We start from the raw sequence: 24,845 nt of genomic DNA, 5'->3' as shown, positions 1-24,845 counted from the left end.
TCATGCACAAATGGTTCCGATCATTTCATTCTTCTCCCGTCAGTACAAAGTGTGGACGCTAATCCGTCCATGAATGTCTTCTTCAGCGGGACATTCCGTCCGGTGGAGTGGCGTGGAGCGGCAGGTAGAGTGCTTGCAAAGCGCCACTGATTTGCGGATTGAGCAGGGACGTCTACTGACTTTTGGGGTTTTTTTTTAACGAACCTGTTCTCACATTTTTGAGTTTTGCATAAAAAGTGCAAGAAGATGATCGCACCGTCCCAAACATAAGACGGCATTTTATTTCCCCTTGAAAAAAAGTCTCCAACTTCTACCCAAGCTTTTCCTCCTGTCACTCACACACATCAGTAAGACGTGATATCTGAACTCATTCCATACGTTTTTTTACAAACTCCCACTCCCAAAGACCACGAGAGGCGAAAAGAGGTGATGATGCAACTGCACACTACTGGATGTCACTTTTACAGCAGTACAACAATAATAATAATAATAATAATAATAATAATAATAATAATAATAATAATACGACTGTAACAAAAGAGGTGCCTGACTTTTCATGCAGTTTTACGCCATAAACACAGCCACAAGGTGGCAGAAGTGCATTTGCTAAGAGCTCGGCATGCATCTTTTAGCAAGGAGGAAGTGAGAGAGCGTTGCAGGGACATTTGATACGGAGCCGACCCACCAGTTGAGAACCACTGACTTGGGGGCCTCCGCAGCCATGCATGAAAAAAAGTATAATATAGCGTTCTTATGGTAAAATGGAATGTTTTATATTGACAGGCTGACTAAATAGCTGATTTTAATCTTCTGTTGTGGGGGCGTTTCCCAGACGCTGTCAAGCTTAAAAAAAACCAAACAGAATTGCCAAGATTTTTGTCTTATCTGAAGTACTGATTGAGGTGTTGTGATTATTAAGCAGCATGTTTTCATCTGACATCTCGTATGTGTGCTATTGTGTTTGTGCATACATGTAGCAAGAGTCCAAAATGCCGGAGAAAGGTTAGACTCCTTCGCAATAAAAAGTCTGCAAGCTAACATGTGATATGCTTTCACATCTGTGGATATACTTCACATGCTCCTTGCGTAATGGCTTCAGCAGATCACGTCCACCAACAACATGCCTCAACACGCTCCAGGTTTTTTTCTGTCATGCTTTTCAAAGAGTTACAAAATAAGAACACGTGGTTAAAAAGTCACTTTTATTTGGTATAGTTTCTAGTTAGCGGTAGCGGTACAGCATTTTTGGCTACCGGTATATGAAAAATATGTTTTTTTAAAAAAGCCGGTCTTCTTTTCTAACCCGTCGTAATGCAAAAACATTGTGTGACTTGTTCTGCTGTGACATCGCTGAAAGCAGACGAGACCGAAGACAGTTTTCTGATTTACAAAAAAGGTTTTCCACTGACTATAAACGCAGTTTATAGTTTTAAAAACACAGTCGTCCTTCGCTATGTTGCGGTTCCAATATCGCCTGTTAGTAGTCAAAGAAATACTGAAAGACAAGTTGTATGCAGTGTTGTGGTCACCAGGCATCAGTAATGTTATGAGACATGAGGTTAGATTCCATGACCTTTCACACTGCATGGACGCCGGCTACTGAGCCGCCATGCCATGGCTGAGATCGAGTGGGGGGAAAAAAAGGTTCTCCTCTCTTTGCGTGTGGAAGTGGTAAGTTTTTGGCTTCCTTGTCCTTCTTCCCTACTCCATCTGAAACCCTTTCTTAAGTTTAGAATATGTCAATTGGAGAGGCGAACTATTCAGCTCGGCCATCCGTTATGTCCCCGCAGTGATCCTGTAGCCTGCACAATGTGATGTAAACAAAGAATAATAATAGGAGGGTAAAAGGGACTATAGGGGTGTTATTTCATGTCTACAGGACTCTAAGCATGTATTTAGAAAGTCACAAACAGGTTTTCTATGCCATGCCTATGAAAATATTCCGTTTATTAAGATTGAATCCTACTTTGTGGACGGTGCCCCGCTTTAGCTTATTTTTAAGGTTACTTTTTGCTGTTCTTTGTCAACAGAAGCCAGCATCTTCATTACTTTGTGGTGAACTAACGCGCACGAGCGCTTCCATTTGCCAGACTGCGTTCATTTCCCAGCAGGTCTGGCAGTTGCGTTGCTGTGGGATTCTCTCCAAGTTGCATTTGGATGGCGGCTGATTGATCAGTGCTGCGAGGGGGCCAGCATTTATGTAAGAGCACGCCGGCAGTTTCTTTGATATCTCCAAAATGACACATTTTTGACTTGAGCGAAACAGCACGCGTTGCGGTTCGTGCTCTGCTCGCTCCTGACTTGTACTAAACACTTCGCTGCAGCTGGGAAACGCGTGCTTGTTTGGGAAAGCCTGGATTTTATGCCGCTCGATCTCACAATGTAAATGTTAGCTTTGGGAGAGATTTAGCATCCATCAGCTGGGGGGAGATCATGATCAATAACAATGACGTAACAACCTGCCGACGTCCAGAAACCCAGTGTTTGTGAATGCACCCTCGTCGTGAATGTGACTTGTGGACAATGAGGAAGTGCGGTTGTTGCCGGCGTGGAGAAACGTGTGCGCGAGTCAAGAATACGGCGCTGGAACGGAGTACCGCTGTTGGCACGTTAAGGTCGGCAATAAAGTTGAAAAATAAGATATAATAATCAGACTCTGGGGGCCCGCCAGGACGCGACAGTGATGTAACTCATTGTGAGGTTAGCTGCACTGCCTCCCAAAAGGGAGAACATCCCTCACAGTTCAGCATCTCCATCTACACAAGTGTCTCGCCTCCAGTCAAGCATGGTGCTGCTGCATGAGTGCTGCTAGCACTAGGTGAGCTGCGGTTTTTTAGAGTGAAACCAGAATTGAAACATGTACTTAAAATGAGTCAACATACATCCGTTATTGTCTCAGTAGTTAGCAACTCAAGTGTGTCTCGCCTCCAGTCAAGCATCACCAACACCTCCACCTTCCTCAGCAGGCACTCATCATCTTGGAGGTGTGTCTGGGCTCCTTGCCATGTTGCAAAAATCAACAAAACATTGCCATGTGCGTGCGTGTCTCTTTTCATCGTCTCGCTCCTCCAAACAGGCAGGGAGAGGGTTCACTCTGTGCATTGGTTTGTTCCATAGAATAATGGCATGAACAGAGTGGGAGCCCTTTTGTCAGTCATACAGTCTCGTTGCCTCTGTGGGTAAAGGCGGGGCCGCTAGCATACACACAGAGTGCAAAGGAGTGCAACGTAGCAGAAATTAAATGAGTAGACTGCAATATATTCATACTACTGTATATTCATACATTCTTTATATGTTTTCATCGTACTTCTCTTAAGAATCTCGTGTCGAGTGTCTTGTGATACCCCTGACGCTGACTATTCTACAATACGTCCAAGCTCACGTTCTACAGCACCGTCCCTGGAGGCTGTGTGGGGATGGCGGCTCCACAAACAAACAGGCATTCAAAATGTGTAGACGGCTGCTTGTTATTGGCAATGACACATCACACACACACACACACACTACGAGACAAAGAGCAGCGAGTGGAGCGTTGCCAGCCGAGAGAGTCACGGGGTCTCGTGTAGCTTAATGCTGAGGCACAAAGCAAACCAATGTGTTTTTCATCGGCTAGGTGGAGGACGTGCTAGCCTACGCAACACCACACCGTCTGTTGGCTTCTGGTTACGCGGCAACATCACACTATCTTGTTACCAACTCAAATGACTAATCACAGCGCCCCACCTTTTCCTGATTAATGTTACCGGCGGTGTCTTACACGCTGTGACGTTACGACCAAGCAACACGAGCGTACATTTCGACACGTTGGAGAACAGAACAGCCCGCCGTTGTTCATTCAGTGGTCTGTGTTTAAAAATGAATCAAAGACGAATGTGGCGACAAATGTAGCAGCATGACTTCCAACTCAAACCAGCACGGTGGGGGTTGACGTGCGTGCGTGTGTGTGTGGCTAACAAAGCCACCCAAAAGTGCACTTTGGACATGTTTTTGTGCAATTATTCCCAACAACATTCTTTATGAAACACCCACAAAGTTTGTTGATTGAGGTATTCTGATATTACGCGTCACAGACTTGATGGCGGCGGGCTATCAACGCCTTTCAGCCTTTTAATGAGCGGTAGGAGTAAAGTACTGTAGTCTGGTACTGTAGTGTAGTACTGTAGTATTGTACTGTAGTATAGTACTGCAAATATGTGGGGATGTCGGCTGCCGATCCGCTGTATGTTGAAAATGGCATAAAATCAAAGCCGGTTGCCACTCGACCCCCACCACCCGCAAGAAGACAAGGCATGTCTCACGTGAGGATTGCGGATGATTGGCAAAATTCCCAAAAAAAAAAAAAAAGGTGCAGTTTTCCTTTAAGGGGTGTTGGTACTTTATAGGTCTGACTGTATCATAAGTGGGGGCGTTAACGATCTAGTGGACCCCCTTATTAGATGCATTGCATCATGGAGCACAGCGGGGCGCGGAAATGTCGCGAGCAGCGTTGAAGCGGCCATTCATGCTAATTAACAACTACTCAGGCTGGCTGTACGGCATAGGAAAGTAGCACAGGATAGGAAAATCCAGCTTATTACAATGTGTCACTGACAGCATCTGCCGGCCACCACATTCCACTTCATAATAATACGAATAATGAACAAGGCACTCTAAAAGCCTCAACAGTAGCTCGCTAGTGGCGGAAAATGAGGTGTTCTGATTTCCATTTGTGGAGGGTTTTTTAACCATGAACAATAAAAGACAAACGTCCGAGCGCAGTAGGCCCCTGCTAAACCACAACGACGCCCCCTCAAGAGTCGTAAATAATCCATTTTCTGTTACGTCAAGGTCAACACTCAATGAAAGCGATGACGAGAGACTTCTAACTTCTGTCAACAACCTTTTTGTCCCTTGCAATGGCTCCACCGTGTGGCCAAAGGGGTAAGTGCACCCTTGCCCATTCAAAACTAACGTAAAACATAAAACGAGGCCAAAATTGTAATAAAGATGTTTTATGCCATGTTGAAAACCGTAACATGAGTGTTACATTTGTATTTAAAAAAAAAAAGAAATCAAATTCATTCATTTTGCTTCTTGTTCAAGTCACGGACGGACACGGCATTAGGCCTAATGCCCTTCTCAGTGGCAGGGATCAGCCATAAACACACTTGAAGGCTTTTACAAACACAACACTTTCAGTATTGATCAATGATTAACAGGTATTTTATATTCGATATACTGTGTATATAAAAAAGATGTCAGATACGATTAGCTTTGTGTCAAGTCAGGAAATTTAACATTAATTCTTACATGTAGTGCAACTTATTTAAAAAAAAAAAATTTACATTAATGCACTGTACGTGTAGTTCATCTATGATATAAACTGTTCCAATTGTCGGGTGTTTCAATGTGCTGAATGTCTAAAACTTGGCTTCCTGGATGATAGTGTGTGCAGACACGCGCCCTCTCCGCTTGTCAGACGGTCCCTTGCAATACAAACACAATATGAAGAGATTAATCATTTGTATGATACGTTCAATGTACGTATACACTTTTTTCCCTCTAAATCATTCAGGGCCTGAACAAAAATGAAATGATGGTTATTAAATGTTTACCATTTTTATAGAATTCATGAGAATATAAACTCCCCTTTGGGGTTCAAATCTGTACAATTGATTTTTTTTTTTACTATAATTTCACATTAATAGTTAGAAAATACATCCGCTTCATTCATTTTCACACATTTCCCTCAGTTAATGACATTTGCATAATCATTTTTAATTTTTAAAAGGAATTTTTTAGCAAAAATATATGTAAAGTAAAGAATGACATAATTTGCTTAATTCTCACATTTTTCCTCAGGTATCATTAACATTTTTATAATAAATCATTTGTAATAAAATAAATAATTCCTAAAAAAATGATTTTACTATCAAATATAGTAAAAGTAATAAATACTATGTTAAGTACATCGATAATAATTATACTACTTCAATATATCCTTTATAGTACAAACAAGTTAAATACTGTTTTATATTTTACCATGAAGTTTATAATGTCAAAAAAAATCAAAACGTTAAGTTGATATATTTACATAAATTTATATTTATTACTCGTATAAATTTCCCTTGTTAGTGTACAAAGAAATATATAAATAAAAAATACAAAAACATTCATGAAAATGTATAACTTATTTGCTGATTGATGGCAATTCATTGGTCATTTATATGAAATAGTATAATTTATATGTGTCTTTACAAAACAGTATTGGGACCACACGAAACATCATCAGCTTAATTCATATTGATGCATTTTTCCTCAGGGATTAACATTTGTATAATAAATCATTTGTAATAAAATAATTTGTAAAAAAAAAAAAATATTAAACATAGTAAATGTAATAAATACGATGATAATGTTAATATTTATAAGTTATTATACTATTTCAATATATCCTTCACAGTTCATATAATACTGTACACACACCTAACAAAGATCGTGGTTTATCCAGTTTATAATGTATAAAAACACATTTCTAAAATGCAATGACATAACTTATTACTCTTATAAATGCCCTTTATTAGTGTACAAAGAAATCTATTAATAAAAATACCAAAAACTTGGAAGATAAATTTTTATTTCTTGTGAAAACATCCGTTTTTGCCTTATTTGCTGATTAATGCAGTTCTGACATGTTATATTTGATTTGAAAGACGCAGTGTGTGACATCTGTACGTAACAGTATTCGGTGCACACTAAGAACAATTGTACTTTATAAATAGCATTAAGAGACCAGCCGTTATACTCCTAGACATGCTGTATATACGTAGACGCCGCACGGAGCGCTGAGCCGTACGTCAACGTCACCGCCATATTGGATGTGTCAAGGCTGACCACAAGTACTTTCGTAAAGCGCCTTTCTTCAGAGAAATTGAAGCTAATGCCTCTGGTTTGTACATTGACACACGCACTAATATACTTGGGAAACAGTTGGGCACCAAAAACAACTTCTCAGATGGCTAAGATAAGTACTTCATTGATCCCACACCGGAGTAATTGACATTACATCAGCTATACAGAACAACGTACAAACCAGCGGTATTAGCTTCAATTTCTTGTAGAAAGGCGCTTTATGAAAGTAAGCACATTGACTTGTATTCATGCAAAGCGCAGCCTTGACACATCCAATATGGCGGCGTCTACGTACAGTAACTACAGTATGTCGAGGCTTATACTGGTGCATGTCCCCCCCTTGTGGAGGAGCGAGTAAGTACAAGAGAGTCCCTCCACTCCACAGCAGGCTGCCACGTCACTTGGAAATGAGTGCAGTGGAAAAGTCAGTTGCATCAGCGGCGTTGGAAAGTTGCCACAGGTTGAGGGAATGACTTTAATGAATAAACTGCGTCACTTATTGATTGTCCAACTCTTGATTGTAGTAAGAAGTAGAAGATGAAGAAGCAGGTCAAAGGTGAAGCACAGCGATTAGTGTGTGTGTGTGTGTGTGTGTGTGTGCTTATTATTACCTTTGTGCGTCTGTGGGTGGAGTTATGATTAGATTAATTTTTTTGTGGTAATGTTTATAGTGAAGGTGGCGTCTGCGGCCCCGGGATTAAGGCCGTGGCGCCGTAGTCTTGTCCCGACGTCTTGGGCTCCTCCTAAAATAACAGCCGCTGATCACTTGTCATTCATTTCACACCGCGGTGAGCGTCCACACTGCCAGGACAATTTCATTTCTCATACTGGCAACACCTGGTTAGATGGCCGTGTTAGTAAACCAGAGTGAAGTGTGAGTATGGCATGTGATGGAGAAAGGGAGGGCCAGCATGACCTTTCACCCCAGCAGGTTCAGCACGTGATTGGATAGTATTCTGAATGAATGCAAGCTCTTGTTGTGATTGGGTGTTGGCAAATTCAAGCACTTTTAACAGGAAATGATGTCAATGTTGTCTAATAAAAAGCACGTACCGTAAATGCTCTCATTATATCTTTATTTATATGTACAGCATCTCATCATTTCACCACCTTTTTTACTTTCATTATAAAAATAATGAATAATAGATATCATTTGGAGTGCATGAGAAAGTGGAAAGGAAACCCTAGCCGTCTTAGACCAGGGCTTCTAAAACAGTCTCAACTTGGGACCCACATTTTCCAGTGGTCATTAAGTCATGACCCACTTTTAAGTCATTTTTATAATTAATTTTTACTTTTATTCATTTGTGTTATTTTTTTTTTAATTTTAAGTCATTTTAATGTTTTGTTTGTATGCAAGTTATTATTTACAATTATTTTCATTAGTTGCATTTGTATTCATTGTTATTTTGATTAAATGTATTATTTTTTGCACTTTTAAGTCATTTTATTTTTATTAATTTTTTTTTTACATTTTGAAAAGAAGTTTTTACTGAAGTCATTTTTATAATTTTTTTTTTACGTTTTTATTTAAGCCATTTTTTATTTTCATTTTTAGTTTTTATGCCGTACTCGGCGAAAGTGGCTCAACCAACCCAGGCTTTGTGCTCAAGATGGAACTCAACAAAACCTGACATCCGCAGTCAGACTCCATTGGTCCCTCCACGGCGGTCACCAACTTACTTTGCCACGTTCGGTTTTCGGCTTTGTGCTTCGTGCGCGTTCACATGAAAGGGGGCGTTTGACGTCCTGTTATTCTACTTCCCAGCCAGTGTATTTTACAAAAAATGAGTTCCCAAAAGACGATGACTGCAGCGAGCGAGGACCGCTGCCGCTGGTGTGAATGCGCAAGTTAACGCTGATTATTATAAAAACTCCACCCCACTGGGAATGCTCTTTTTAAAATCCCCCCCCCATCTCCCTTCAGGAACCTCGCAGGTTCTCAATAACTGGTGACGCCATTTCCGAATGAGTGAAAGAGTGAAACAGTGGCACTTTCATAGCTGATTTTAAGCTGGTCCCGACCGGGCTATCAGCTTAGCCTAAGTTACCATGGCGACACAGTTGCTTTAAAAAGAGAGCTACCTTCGCTGAACACGCAAGTCCGGCTTTCCACTCAACACAGCTCGCAGCAAACTGCTCAGCTGGCATGAATGCCGCTGGTGACTTGATAGTAAACAACACTGCGGCAAGTGGAACACGCATGATGTTCACTCCAACAGCTGCCAAATGTGACATTTTAAAGCGCACGCAGAGGCAGATAAAGCGGATCGCTCATGATGCTTCGAGGAGGTTGCCCACAGCCACAGCCGATGTTATTTTGACATGGTGGCATTTGTTTATGTCAGCCACCCACCCGGCGACTACATGAGACTCTGTGGTTCAGTGAGCAGATGCCATAATTGGAGCATTTACGGTAGACTACCTTTTGTTGTTGTGCATTTATTTGGGGTCAGGTTGTGGTATGAAACATGTCAGGTGGAAATAAATGCACAACAAGACAAACAGGACAGATGAATAAGGTTAAGGCAAAAAGACAGCATTTAGGAGTAGCAGTATTTGGAAGTTTTCACATGAAACCGACACACTTGTGTTTCTTTCACAGCAGGGACTCCCAACCCCTGGTCTGTGGACCACTACAGGGCCTTACTGATACCGTATTGACCCCAATATAAGACGGTATTTTACCCTTGTAAAGGTTGTCTTATCATCAAGGATCTAGAGATAGGATAACGGCAGGTGGTGCCAAACGACTGCTCCACAAGGGATTCAGAGCTTTTCTTCCTGTCACACACACACCCACCCACCAGTGACCTACAGAGAAGCAGCCGTGACACTGAGACCAAGCTAGCAAACAACAGTTGCCTTGTCAAGTTTCCAACAGAAAGCAGGTCTTGAAAAAGAGGGGAGGTCTCATATTCAGGGTGGTTTTATATTTGGGTCAATTGTTTTTAATGACACTTAAATGTAGCTTGGGAAGCCCTGTTTTCAAAAATGCAGAGAGATGAAGATATTGCAGGCATGCAGGAGGAACACAAGGCGGCAAAAATAACCACAGGGTGTGTTATTTCTGGGGAAGCACGGGACACGCACGCAAACACACACACACACACGACCTTGACAGGAAGACACAACACAGCACACAAGTTCTCCTGCACATCCGCAACAAATCGCCTGCTTGTGTCACACTTACTTCTGCTTTGGCCAACATGTTTGCTTTTTGTCTCCGCAAATCAGACTTGATGAAGCCTGCGGAGCAACACAATCAAATAAAACAAAACAAAACAGTCCAAACTGCAGTCATACAAAATAAACAATACCCGAGTCATGGAATGACTAAAAAGGTGCAACCCAATACTTTTGTCCTTGTAGTGATAAGAGAGTCTGGTATTTGCCAAGAATGAACTCGGGTGGGGTGGGGTTTGGGTGGGGTTTGTGGGCTGGAAACTGCAATTCCCACTATTGTTTGAACAACCTTTGCACTTGGAGGTCTCCCAACAAGTCATAACCTTTGTATTTAAACACTTCAAAGATTAGAAAACTTGTTTTGGTAACAACACCCCCCCCCAAAAGAAAGTGAAGTGTTGCTGTGTGCGTGAAGTTGCGTGCAAGCAGGTGATATTCAGGCCGTGTCCACGCGGATACGGATATGTGTTTTGGCCTCCCATCCACACGCAAACTGAGGTTTTTGTCCTTAAAAACGGAGCTTTTGGAAAACTCCAGAAGATTTTTCCGGCTTCAGCGTACTTGTGTGGATGGCAAAGATGGAGCTTTTGGCTTGTTGATGATGTAACAATGATGTGCCGTTATTTCCACATTAGATAGTAAGTATCATTTCATGTGTGCAACGGCACACATAACATTGCTGCAGCAGATGTAGCGCAGACGTGTGGAGTCACCGAGCAACACCAGCATACAGTAGCCTCACAGTCCACTACATGACCAGCGACTGGACTTTCAGGTCGTCCCGTCTCCAGACCAGTGGAACCGACCTACAGTAGGTCTTACCTGTCATGATGGTGCCAACCAGAAGAAAGACGCAGAGGAAGATGTTCCCGGGCAGCGTGCCGAAATCGTCGATGATCTTGCCCTGAGCGATGGTGAAGATGATGCCAAAAACCTGACATGAAGCCAATATGCACACGTCACCTCAGTTAGCATTAGCATTCAATGTGATTAAACATGCAGAGAAATAGCCATATGTCAAAAATCAAGAATTGTATTTTCATCAGAAGAAAGTCGTAACGTTACAAGAAAGAGTAATATTAAACTAAAAATTGTAATTTCACAAAAATAACGTTGCACATTTACAATAATGAAGTAGGAGAATTATGAGGGGAAAAAAGGTTACCGTAAAGCACCGTGTATAAACCGCACCCCCATTTTCAGGCTCACGGCGGGGGAAAAAAATGTTTAGTTCATAAATGCTTGCCAACTCTGTCATCTCAAATCAACATGCGTAAAGGTACTAAGCAATTTCAAAAAGAAGAATAAAGGAGAAATCTGAACTTCGGCATCTAGATTTTTAATATTATGGCTAAGCACAGATGAATAATAATAATAATAATATCTTATCTTTCACTGCTTCTCTTTTTCTCTAATATTATTTTATTGCATTGCTTCAGTGTGAATTTGAATAAACTCTAACGTTGTATTGTATTTTACAGTGGAAGCTTAGGTTAGCTTCAGTGTATATAGAGATCGTTTCACTGTGTGAAAATACAGACAGCCGTCAGATAAGTTAGTTGCATACACAAGCATTTTCAGCAACTGTACAGCAGAGGGCGCTAAAGTCAAAGCAACTGTCTGACCCACAGACGGCTATTGTAAAATGGACTTCTCGTCAATTTCTGCATCTGGTCACAGACCTGTCATCGTGTATAAACCGCACCCCGATTTTTTGCTTCTTACCAGTGGAAAAAAAGTGCGGTTTATACACGGTGCTTTACGGTATTTCATTTTCTAAAAAGTCATCATTTTAAGAGACAAGACATGTAATTTTAAATTTGCGACCTGCAGCTCAGTTTTTTATTGGCCCGCGACACGTTGTGGAAATAAAATTTAACTAAAGAATAACAGCAAAAATAAGAAAAATAGAGCAAAAAGACACAACGTGAAGAGAAAAAGCTGAAATGTTGACACTAATAACTAAACAACATAGAGCTTGTCTTTAAATACTGTATATATAGAACAGTTGTTTTTTAACTATATATATCTATATATATATAGATAGATATACACTGTATATACTGTACATATAGTATAGACTATAAGCATCCTGCATCCTTTAATTTTTCAGTATGCTGCCCTCGGTGGAGAATGATTCATGACATGTATTTCATTGTAACCTTCATGTTCAAATAAACTAAACTAAAGTAAACTAAACTAAACTAAGGTTTGGACACCCCTGCTGTAGGCCTTTACTGCAATCCGCTATTCTGGCGACATGAACTTCAAGTTACCTGTGCTGAACAGTTGAGCAGCCCGGAGGACGTTCCCTCCGATTCAGGGTAGGTCAGCTCCACTGCATACTCAAAGCCGAGCGGCAAGTAGCCCGTCATGAAGAACCTAGAAAGAATGAAGAACCGTCACTATGAAAGAGAGTTGTTGCACATGTGCTGGACATGATACTGCAACTCCTGCGTGGTTCAGGAGGAAAAACACAACTTTATCAGAGGAATACCACACATTCCGGCTGGCAAAGTGATCATGAATCATGTATTTCCAGCACTTTCAGCAGAGATGATCATGCAACTGAGGTCAAAACGCCAGAGAAGAATTTGACAACTTGTACCCAAGACCTCCAGCAGTGATGAAGACCACCCATAGGTGCCCCAGATTGAGCGTAGCGGCGTAGACGATCATCCCCACCAGAGACATGAAGTACACGGCCACGGTGGTCTGTCTGAAAAACACAGATGGTGGTGATCCCATTTGCAAAGTTTTACTTACCTCCACCGAGACACAAGTCATAAATTGATCACCTGTTGCTGGAAAATCAGATGAAGAGTCATTTCCCTTTCTGTCATTTCTATAGCTCTCCCCGCTACAGGATTAAAAATGGTACGGTCCTGTTGTCTTACATTATCCTCTGTCAACTAGAATGAAAGAGCCTTGTAAAGATCTTTGCAGGAAAATAAAAAAAATCTATAAATACAACATCAAAGTGGTGGAAAAAGTTTGGACACCCCCGCTCTAGCATTAACCTCTGTGAACCAGGAAGTAGCGTGCAAGCTACCAAACAAACACTAAACAATGTAAAACCTAAGGCTAAATTTGCACTTAGCAAAAACACACCTGCATCCGCCATTTGCAGGACAATATCGTCGTAAATAAACAACTGGGGTGGGGGGTTACGTCAACTCTAGCCCCTCACTCCGCCCTCCGGGGTCCACATACGGGGAGCGAAAGTTTACGACATGAAAGCACACCTGGATAAGCAGACCCGGATCCCTGACATACAGACACCAAACAAGCGACATGAACAAAGAAATGTCAATAAACACGTGTTTCCACTTTGGTCCTACAAGAGTCCATGTGCTGCCTGTGTGGGCTCCCTTCTTGGACTCACTTGTACGTTTTGGTCCTGTCCAGCCACACCCCACAGATGAGGGAGCCCAGCATGCCGGCGATAACGATGGTGAGGCCGATCCTCCCTGCGTTCACCTCTTCACCCTGAGAGGTCAAACAAAGACAACGCAGTGTTTACTGACACATCACAGCCGTACCAGGGAAAGGACTATTTGGACTTTACTGGAGCTGTGGAAAAATAAATGCAAGAATACTAAGAAAAATCACTTTACACCTATACACACCATGCATATAGCATACTTGATTCATACACCAGGTACTCAACTGCAGAGAGTGACAGGCACCAATTGGGGGTTTTCCTGAATGTATAGGGAGGCCTTTATTTGTTCAAATGCACGTTTAGAATGTTAAAAAATATATTTTCATTTATATAGTGGTTAGCATGTTGGCCACACCGTCAGGAGATCGGGAAGACCTGCGTTCGAATCTCTGTTTGGGCATCTCTGTGTGGAGTTTGGAAAATCCTCCCCATGTGTGCATGGGTGGGTTTTCGCCGGGTACTCCAGTTTCCTCCCACACTACAGAAATATGCATGTTAGGTTAAGTGGTGACTCTAAATTGTCCATAGGTATGAATGAGAGGGTGAATGGTTGTTTTTCTATAGGTGCCCTGCCATTGGCTGGCCACCAGTCCAGCATGTACCCTGCCTCTCGCCCGAAGTCAGCTGGGATGCCCCTGCGACCCGAGTGAGGACAAGCAGCATAAAAGATGGATGGATGGTTTAAAATATTGTTTCAATATTTGTGAATAATTCAATATCAATGTTCTATATTATTACAGTACATGTTATTCCATTAGAATGAGGACAAGACTTTTCTTTAACTTTTACAAATATGGCTCCTTCCTGCACTCAAAATGTACTAAAATATATCATCTATATTGATATAAATACATGAACCAGTTACTCCTTCCTATATAGATAAAAAGCAGCTATCAAGCCTGTAAATGTTTAAATCATATTTGTGGCAAAGCAAACCTCCATCCTTGTTAAATTATATGACAGCTAGTTTTATTGTTTGCTCACTCCACTTCCAGCAGGAAATGAGGAAGCAAAATTAAATAACGTCCAACGAGGCCCCAGTTCCTCACATGATTGCTACGTTGGGTCAACATGGCACACCAGCTTCATGACCTGTGCAACTGCTCCTAACGTGTGTCAAGGCACAAAAGGGAGGGAATGGGGACTTACGGGATAGTGCTTGATGATCATGCGGTTCAGCAAGGTGCCCACAGCGTAGAAACAGCCCACGTTCAGCCCTGCGGAACAGAAACCGCTTATCAGACATCAGCTAAGGTTGCAGGAAATGTAAAGTAGAAGGGCGCTCGGTTGAGTCAATGTTTGTGCGAGCCTGCAAACAAACAGTCAAACAAGGAGATGAAAACATGAGCTTCTTGGCGGAGGCAACACAGCTAATTTGAGCAAACGTCTTGCAGCCAGCTGTCAAGGACTCCAATTGGCTGTTCAGCTCCAAGGAATTGAATGAAAGGATTTTTTTTATTTGTTTTATCCTCAGCTCGCGCAAAAACAAATGTTAAGGTAGGCATAAGCATAGTAAAATAAGGGCGTGAAAACCTAAAAGTAGACATGCAGTACGGCCACATACGTACACATATGTGCACTTATAAGTATAAGTAGTTTTATGCTGTATCTGCAGTACCAACGAACCTTGGCTGGCATGTTTTTCGGTCAAAAATGTACACCAAAATTTTGCAGACATTTTCCGGTTAGGATACAATGTCACGTTATTAACACACTGCCTGAGTCCAACTGTGCTCTTCATGTGATTTTATCCCAAAAGGTCCTGTTGCCATCCTTATCTTGCTCACAAAATGGCAACCGAACCGCAAGTCTGCTGTGTTGCCCGTCTGTGGCGTCATCAAACGTTTTTATATTCTAAATGCATAAAAATGACGAACTAAAGGGATAACTGATAACATTTAAGGTGACTTTTACCATCACTGAAGACGTGCTGCTCTCAAAGACACGATGTGACAGCGAGATCAACACATTCCTGTTTAGCCACAAGTTATTTCTTGAAATCACAAGTGTTTCTCACTTTCTTTATGTTCTTTGGCTCCATTTTGGGTTACTGAGGTGAGAAATACTATTGAATAAAAAAAACAACAACTCATGGCCAAACAAGAAGGTGGTGATGATCTTGCTGCCACATTGCGTCTTTGGGAACAGTTACGCCGAGAACCACGTCTTAAATGAAGGTAAAAAGTAACCTTAAATGTTCATTTAAAGTTATTTTCCGCAAAGTAGGATTCAATATTAATAAATGGAATATCTTTGTAGTTAGAGCATAGAAAACCTGTTTATGACCTTCTAAAATGTTTTTTTAACATTAATAGAGCCCTTTAGTCATGAAATAACACCCCTATAGTCACCTTTGTCCTTGTATTACCTGATATAGTAGACATAATAACTCACCGTTAGCATTGGGAAAGTTCCTTGTTGGAGTATCTCGAACGTAACGGACTTGACTGATACACAGGACAGCCAGCCTAATATTAATTTGCCATATGTGGACGTGCACTCCCACAAAACTGCTAGCTTTGTTTACACCACATTGCTGCGCAGGCTACGAGATCTCTGAAGTGACACAAGAGACGGCCGCCGCTTTAATAATGAAAATCTAAAGAGCTAACTAATTAGCCTACATTAAGAATAGTTTTGAAACGGAGTGGGGAAGAAGGACAAAGTAAGAAGCCAAAAACGTACCACTGCCACATGGAATTTCATGTCGGACCCTTCATCCACAGCTGACTTAATGCCGGTAACGTCTCATCGATGTAATCTTACCGACGCCAAGTAGTGACCTGAATACTACATTTGGCTCATCTTTCAATATTTTTGGACTATATCATTTATTAATGAATTCATTTTTGAAAAACAGCAATAAAGCGAGGGGGCAATGTTCGGACCGCGATGTAGCGAGGGACGACTGTATATGAGGAACTAGCGTACCATTCAAAAGTTTGGAGACACTTGCTCATGCTATTCGATGAGGAATTGTCTCCAAACGTTTGACTGGCACTGCCCTTGCTGTATGTACCTGTTCAATCACACTTCAAAGCAGCTTAAACATTTCTAACCAGTCATGACCGTTATGTCAGATTTTTGGGGCGCATCCGTGACAAAGTGAGTTGCTCGAGACCGGCCCAAGGTCCAGCACCACAGGTGAGACCCCGTCGACCCTTCTTGTTCATCCACGCTAAGAATAGTTAGGGGAAAGATGTCAATGTCACGCGGGTTGAAGTTCAAGTGAAGTGAAAGGTTGAGTGGACACGTTTCGACCCGAGCGCCGCACCATAAAATGAGTGCCTCTTGAGGGCCGCTGTTAATCATTACCTGTACTATAAACAAACTTTGGACCCCTTCAACGCTAACGCGCCAACATCCTCCTTACACTGACTATAATAGCATGTTTGCCATTTTTATCAGATTGGGTGATAAGATAATCTTTGGGAGGGTGAGGAAGATGTACAGAGCATCAGGTACAAAACATGTGAGCTGAAAAAGGAATAAATGCATGGTTGTAGACCAGCACGAATATTAGCATTACATAAGGTACACCTGGACAGTCAGACTCCACCACACACAAGAGCTTCCGTGGCTTTTGCCAGAGATCTCATTGGACTGTGCAGGAAGAGTGGCTAATGTCGTGGTCGGTGCACGTTGGGCGAACCGTAGGTGATGATCAGGAGGATGAAGGGCCTGTTGCGGAGAAGCCTGAGAATGGAGGCGGTGTAGGAGTAGTGCTCAGGTGGGATGCTCCGGGCGGTGGCCTGAGCCTGGGTCGGAGGGAGTTTAGGCCGCTCCTGGAAGACTGACACAATGAATTCATTATTAGTGGCAAATACAAGACTACTACTACTACTAGTCACGTACTTCAAAACACCGCTAAAATACAAGCACTTGCGCAACCATGAGCATGTTCTTTCAGCTGTTGAACACAATCGGATGAGCTTATTTGACTCAAGTCAGGCTAGAAGCCTGATTTGGTTCTGTTTTCCATTTTCTGGTTTAACTAAACTCTTGTTGTGTTTTCCTCTAATTATTTCCACACAAGCCACACGGAATTAACAAGAAACACAATGGATGTTTGGCACACAAAAACGCAAGCAAAAGTTAAGGATTCAAAGATGTTCGGGAGCACAAACACACGCACACACAAGTCCAACCGTATACAAGTACGTAAAGAAAGCGCTGTAGCGCAGCGCTACAGATGAGCCAAACACCAGCAGGATGAGCCAAACACGTGGCTCATCCATGCGTGAGGGTGTGTTAAAAGTGTTTGTGTCATGTCACGGAGCGCTGACCAACTGCTGCGGCCTCTCCTGGGAAAATTCAGACGAGTCAGCACAAGACAGTGCAGGGCAAAGATGGCGTGTCCTGATAGGAGACAGTCTGAACCATCCACTCAACCGTTTGTCTGCCAGCTGTTGTTGCTATGATATCACATAAACGACTGGCAGTCTGCTGCGAGCTGTGAGTCAATGACTTATGGACAGTTACTTGTTTAGTCCCCCTTGAGTCCCTGAAAAGAGATTTTGCTTGATGGCGGCCATGCTGTTCAACCAATCTTGCACCAAATTTCAACACATGTGCTAGTCAGGCCCCCATGGTTATGACGTGCTAGCTAGGTGGCTAATGTGCTATCGGTTGTAGCGTGCCACAATAACAGTCATCTTTGATTGACTACAAATCTTAAGACTAATATGGGTTTTCATGCAATTGCTAGCTAAACATGGATCGCTATCACTCGTCTTTCTATCCTATCTTGCAGTCGATCTGTCAGTTTCAGTAAGTAAATCTATATTTTTACTAGATCTATTGTACAAATCTTTTGAGTATTAGTATGGGATTTTCATGCCAGGGCTAAATAAGCAGCGATTGCTCCTCACTGGTCTTTTATTTTGCAGTGTGCATTGAGCCGCAGTGTCACTTACTGACAGTAAGTGAATGTTATTATGTGTGTTACTGTTGTGTTACTGTTGTGAATATGTCACTTTCTTGGCTTTGCTGTGAGTTCATGGCTGCGTCTGTTTGCATTCAGTTCCCAGAACGTATCCTGGTAGCGACGTCACCAAGATGACGTTGGTTCAGAAAACTCGCGGGGGGGCGTGTCAAACTCATCACTTCATTTCACTCCTATGTCATAGTTGTTTATCTAGGACAGCAGTATGACAACAATGTTTTATTAAGTGAGTACTTTCATTTTGTTATTGTTTTTTTTCAAATTTTATTTGGTGTCGTGAGCACTTTAAGCAAATAAAAGAACAAAAAAAAGCAAAATTTTTCGTTGGCTAGATGGGAAGATGTGCTTTTGGCTGAAGCTTCCTCTTAGGCACATATCACCTCAAACTATTATCTTGCGAGGTTAAACTGACAGGAACGAGAGGCAGGCTGTGACAAACGGTGATAAGAGTGGCACACATGGCAGCCAAGGATAATACATTTCAGTTGAATCAGTGTGAACGCGGTGCATGGAGCTACTATGGAACGCCTTCACAAGCGTCCTATTGTGCGCGTCAATGCTGAATGCCAACAAGCATTCCCTCTACTTCCAATGCGCCACTTTTCCATGTGACAACTCAGCAGCTCCAACACAGAAGAATATTTGTCAATATGCAATTCAATTCCTATTTCTGAACTAGATTACAAAGAATAAACAAATGGTCATAAATAGAGAAGCAGCTGCAGACTAAAACCACTACCCCTACTAAGCATTTTTTCCCAACTACTAATATCCTGCCTGATAAGTCACATCCCTGAACCAGAAAACTTTGGCCTACTCAGACTGTAGCATGTCTCACTGACAATATAGCCACTCCTGTGTGTGTGAATTTCCCTGCTGTGGGATAAATAAAGTACAAATACTCCTACAGCATTCCCCCTGACCCTCCTTGTTCCACAACAGCATCTCTCTGCGTTCTGAGGTGCTTTTGTCTTCATAGGAACATACGAGTCAGCACTTTGCATGCAATGTTGTGCTTCCAGTGGAACGACAGCAAAGTAATAAATGCTAGGGGTGTCATGAGACACAACATTTAACATTACTTTTAAGAAAAGTACAATGAAGAGACTGCATGACTGACAAAAGGGCTCACTCCGTTCACGCCGTCCTATGGAACAAACGCACCAAGGTGCTGAAACTAATGCACAGAGTGAACCCTTGAGGAAACAGACGCGCATGCACATGGCAATATATTGATGCCGGCAAAAGGATCCAGTTCATTTTCATCTATTGTGTGATTAATCAATGAATTATTAAACTTTACCAAAGACAACGAGGATGAAGAGGAAAGTGGCCACCCCGGCTGTGATGTAGAACATGATGCTGATGTGGTGGGCCAGCTCGTCCACGTTGTCCACATTCGGCACCAGGATGGGGGGCACCAGGAACCCGATGGCGATACCCAACTGCAAAAAATATACATGGTACCATTTTAGAGAATAGTCAGCCCGAGCTTTAAAATACCCTACCAACTACAAACCATATTACAGTACAGTACAGTACAGTACATGTACTGTACGGGTATTGTACACTGGTCACTAGGTGTTAGTAATGTTACTGTAATGTTCGGTGAGACACACAAGCACCAGACTTGATCAACAGGCTTTTATTGCAGGTCAACAATCCCTGACATGGGCTACTGTTGCAGTCGTAACCCATGCCAAGCCAAAACTCAACTATGAACTCCCGAAGTCACTTCCTGTCCGCCTGCCACTCAGTTTCCCAAGCACACATTTACAGCAACACACACAAGCACAAGTTTTATTCCTGTCTTATTTTCTTTTATTATGTCTACTGTATTGGGTAATAGGACTGTAAAGGTGACTATAGGGGTGTTATTTCATGTCTCAAGATCTCTAATGCTAAAAACTGTATTTAGAAGGTTGTAAACAGGTTCTCGATGCTCTAACTGTGAAACTATTCCATTTATAAATAAGGAAGCCTACTTGGTGGAAATTCACTGTCGAGTCTGGAACCAATGAACCGTGATAAATGAGAGATTGCTGTATGTTTATGACTACGCATGAGAAGTGTGTCGTTCACAGCATGGTGGTAGGAGTGTCACACTGAGACACTAAAAGTCCTGTGTGCCTCTGGCATCCTGTGAAGTTCTAAAGAAAGCACATACAGCAGAAAGACGCCTGAAGCAGAGAGCGTCTACTAAGACTGGTGTCCTAACCTGATTTCCAAGAACCCCGATGGAACAGGCGGTGGAGACCTCCTCCTCCCCGAACCACACGGAGGCGATATACGACGGAATACCGAGCACGAACACCGTAGCCACCGAGCAAACAAACTGTCCAAAAAAGGTGAGCGCAAACAAATTCGGACTAGCGCTACCGACTTTAATCCAAGCGCCAATGCAGTTAAAGGCCGAGCCCGCAAGGACCACGTCCCGGATGCCCCTGTTGTCCAGAAGCCACAGGACGGGGAGGATGAGCGGGACGTAGGTGAGCAGGTAGATCATGGACAGCCAATCTATGGCTAGAGCGTCTATGTTGTAGAACTTCATGAAGATGTTGCTGATGATGCCGTACTGCAGCCACATGAAGGCGTTGCTGGCTGAGACGGCGCTGAAGAGAAACAGCATGAGCCAGCGACGATGGTACAGCTTCGTCTCAGCGTTCTGGATCACCTGCTCACCTATCAAACACAAGTGGGATTCACTGGGACTTAAAGGTCCTGGAGTCCACTGAACTGATGCCAAGCCTGGAGGGAGGAGGGTCTTTGAGCCCATGGAGCTTTTCTGCTTTTCTTCACGGCTGAATCCACAATTTGCACGGTTGCCTGTTAAAGAATTGTTCCAAGGCATCACGGGCAGGTCCCTGGAAGGTGAGGCTTTTTAAGAGTCCACACTGCAGCTCTCCAAGTCCGCTGTGCAGAATGCTGGCTTTATTCTTGTCACAGGAGCAGCCAAGGAGGGAGTGCAGCTGGTGAGGATTCTTTCACGGGTCAGCACATTGTCATGCCCCATATCTCACATGATGCGACTACCGCCAATAGTAATTCTGGTTTCAACTGTCAACCACGACCAGACGCTACTGGTTAAATATCACCAGGTTAATGTCCCAGTTATTTGATGATGACATTTAGGTCGCATTCCTTTCTACAGATGGCCGACTTAGGTTATAGAATTCACTTGGAATACCAAAACCACACCTTATAAAGATTCACTGGTGACGTTTAGCCCAGGGGTGTCCAAACTTTTCCCACCGAGGGCCACATGCTGAAAAAAAAAGGATGCAAGTTGGCCTGTCAAGATAGTCAATAAATCAATTAACCGCACGATAAATAAAAACGAACTCGATAATTTTGCCGGCTTCAATACTGTGACATGTGCATGTTTGTGACATGTGTTTGTTTCCCTCCTCTCTCGCTACCAAGCAGGCTGGATGACGAGAGGGACACGAGACATGAAAAAGTCTGTGACAAAGACAATGAAATAAATAACACCCAACGGTGGATGTTACGTTTCAGTGATTCCTGAAGTATAACAGGTCACAGTGCACCAAACGCACTTTGCTGCATCTAAAACCTGTGCTTTGACCAAAACGTTACACCCCATTAAACGGAAACAGCGTATTCCACACACAATGATGCTAAAAGTGAGGAAGATGTCAGTGATGTAGCTGAAAAAGCTTATTGTTAGTATGAACTGTGGTCTTTGCTCCCCCCATTTTTGCTGTTTGTTTTTTTTTCGTCTAGTAAATAATCTTTGGAAACTTTCTTCTCGTAATATTACATTATTCACATAATATTTTAACTTTATTCCCATATTATAACTTTAGCCCCAACCTCATTTTCCAAAAATTGTGATTTTATCTTGTCTTGTTTGTTTCTCATATTACAACTTTTAAAAAATAATGTCTTTTTTTCTTCTATATTTCAACTATATGCTGAGAAAATAACATATTTCCTCATAATATTATAACTTTATCTCATGAAATTGTGACTTTTTTTCTCAGGAGAACACACATTTTTTTTTCTTAATATTTCAACTTTATTCTCATAAGATTTCATTCAATTTCTGCTGTTTTTTTTAATTTTCCAAATATTTCAACTTTCTCCTTGTAAATTTTCTTCTCGTAATATGACGTCGTTCCCACAATATTTAGATTTTATTAATATTATAACTTTTTCCCCAACCTTTTATTTTGTTTAGTTTTTCAAAATATGATGACTTTAAAAATAATGCTCACCATTTACACTTTCTTCTTAAATATTCTTTTCATAATAATATGATGTTATTCACATATTTTAACTTTTTGCCCAAACCTAATTTTCCAAAAACTTAAATTTTTGCTATGTTTGTTTCTAATAATATTACAAGTTTTAAAAAAATGTTTTAAATTATTATTTTTTTTTTTTTTTACTTTTTCTCTCTAGATTACACCTTTTTTCTCTTCATATTTTGACTTCAGTCTTGTAAAATTATTGCCGATTCCAAACGTTGCTGTGTTTTTTCCTCTTCTTGTTTAATTGTATTTTTAGAACGTGCCACGGGCCAATAAAAATACAGCTGCGGTCCGCAAATGGCGTCCAGGCCGCACTTTGGACACGCCTGGTTTAGCCAATTTTCTGCTCCAGTAGGTCAACATGCTGTGGAAGCACGCTAAAAATGTTACTGTCAACTAGTGGATGTACACACATGCGAAAAAATTGGGGAAGCCAACTCTTGCACACAAAACAACATGCGGCCCTTGGCGACACATAAAGTATCTATTATTTTGCTTACAAATACAACACATAGTGGCGCTGTTGTTGAACCCCATATGTCGGATTGACTTGAAATTTCTCACACAGCTCTACAAAGCGCCCCCTGTAACTTTTAGGGTGTTACGCCGAATAACCACAAAATTTGGAACACACCTTTCGGGGACTGACAAGCACGTGTGTGTAAAATTTGAGCAAATCATGGTTGTATTAGACACCAAAGGTCACAGGTCACCAGTTGTACCTTCGCACGGCAATTAACTTTTTTGTGATTGTAACACAAAACGTTGTCAAACTTCACACCACCTCCAAGATGCTCACCTGATTCCCAAACACGCCGATGGAGCACGCCGTGGACACCTCGTTGGACCCGAACCACACTGAGGCTATCCTGGAGGGCATGCCCAGGATAAAGACCTGCGCGAAGGAGCAGCAGAACTGCCCCAAGAAGGTGACGGCAAACAGGTTGGGCTTGACACTGACCACCTTGAGCCACGTCCCAGCACAGTTGAGCGCGGTGGCCACGATGGCCACCACCCTCAGGCCCTTCTTGTCCAGGAGCCAGGTGACGGGGAAAATGAAGGGGATGTAGGTGAGCATGTAGATCATGGACATCCAGTCTATGGTGAAGTCGTCCACGTTGTAGAACTTCATGAAGATGTTGCTGATGATGCCATATTGGATCCACTGGTAGGAGTTGCTGAGGGAATAGGAGCTGAAGAGGAGCACCATCACCCAGCGGCGTTTGTACAAGTGTGTCACCAAGGCTTTGTCACCTCCACCGGGCTCACTCGGACCTTCTAACCGCTGTAGAGCCTCCGGGGGCTCCCCTGCATGCTTCTCGGAATCATGGAGATCCTCGTGGGGCTTCGCTTCGTCTTGCTCCCCGCGCATTTTGACAGCTGGTTGGCGCCAGAAATATACATGTAAACCAAACAGGGAACTTAGGCTAGCCTGCGCTACGAGAGCCACATGTTGTCACCTGGTTGTGAAGAATGATTAGCAGTGCCTGACGCCGACCTTCTCGTCCATGAATGGGTTTCCTACTGGGTTTGTTGTAGATAAAGTCTGCCCCCCTCGTGTTGCCTCCACTTTCCCGAGTGTCAACATGTGGGGGGAAGTCTATTGACCCCCCCTCCCCCGTCACCAACCCGGACTTAAAACCGCTTTGGGGGTATTCAAACTGGTCCCGCCTGTCAAACACAAGGGCGAAGTCCCGAGCGGTCACCATAATGAACTTTTACAAATGTCTACTTCCAGTATGCTCCGCTACGTGATACTTTTGATAACTAGCGTAAAGACGGACGCTGTACATCCGGGTATTTGTGGTCACCAACGTGTTCACGTGCTGTACGGAAGTGCGTATAACATGTGCCTTTCAACGTAAACTATAAATGTAATTTAGACTTTAATGTGTATGTTTGTACATTTCTGATGTTTGAATATGTGTGACTAAGTGAACAGCTCCCTATAGAGGTCTCTACTTTCTTTGCACTGCGCGTCGTCTTGTTTGCTTATAACTGTCCCAAAGGTGAATGAATAACTTCCGGGTTTTACGGTGATCAGGGTGTATACAGCACAGGGCGGAAGTGAGTAGTGTAAAATGTGTCTTAACTTTTAATGTAA

At 42.4% G+C, this 24,845-nt stretch overlaps 1 protein-coding gene across 6 annotated transcripts; it reads right to left on the bottom strand.

Annotated features, from left to right (window-relative positions):
• Positions 1-2,875: 2,875 nt before the first annotated feature.
• Positions 2,876-24,567, bottom strand: flvcr2b (FLVCR heme transporter 2b). 6 transcript variants are annotated; one of them, XR_008566922.1, is made up of 11 exons: positions 20,686-23,530; positions 19,771-19,912; positions 17,175-17,315; positions 14,672-14,739; positions 13,463-13,566; positions 12,686-12,796; positions 12,354-12,459; positions 10,900-11,011; positions 10,085-10,140; positions 7,503-7,634; positions 2,876-5,465 (listed from the first exon to the last, which is right to left on the bottom strand). XR_008566922.1 is itself a non-coding variant. In XM_054761572.1 (10 exons), exons 2-10 carry the CDS (start codon positions 24,111-24,113, stop codon positions 9,956-9,958), a joined length of 1,542 nt encoding a protein of 513 aa, XP_054617547.1. In that variant the 5' UTR covers positions 24,114-24,121; positions 24,202-24,567; the 3' UTR covers positions 5,477-9,955. The 6 variants fall into 6 exon arrangements, 4 of the variants coding, with proteins under 4 accessions (XP_054617543.1, XP_054617547.1, XP_054617546.1 ...); XR_008566923.1 differs by lacking the exon at positions 2,876-5,465 and adding an exon at positions 5,476-7,404; XM_054761572.1 differs by lacking the exons at positions 2,876-5,465; positions 20,686-23,530 and adding exons at positions 23,541-24,121; positions 24,202-24,567 and having other exon boundaries at positions 5,477-10,140.
• Positions 24,568-24,845: the final 278 nt, after the last annotated feature.

Source organism: Dunckerocampus dactyliophorus, chromosome 19 (assembly GCF_027744805.1).
Source record: "Dunckerocampus dactyliophorus isolate RoL2022-P2 chromosome 19, RoL_Ddac_1.1, whole genome shotgun sequence".
Classification (NCBI taxonomy): Eukaryota; Metazoa; Chordata; class Actinopteri; order Syngnathiformes; family Syngnathidae; genus Dunckerocampus; species Dunckerocampus dactyliophorus.
This window is presented reverse-complemented; position numbering and strand designations above follow the sequence as displayed.

Bases quoted from the DNA above. Each gene is read 5' to 3' on its own strand.
- flvcr2b (XM_054761568.1), bottom strand. From the start codon at position 21,318: ATGCCTTGGAACAATTCTTTAACAGGCAACCGTGCAAATTGTGGATTC. The intron at 17,316-19,770 runs GTAAAGTTTAAT...TCATTGTGTCAG, and splicing joins CTTCATCCTCGTTGTCTTTG to TCTTCCAGGAGCGGCCTAAA. The intron at 12,460-12,685 runs GTACAAGTTGTC...CATTCTTTCTAG, and splicing joins ATCACTGCTGGAGGTCTTGG to GTTCTTCATGACGGGCTACT.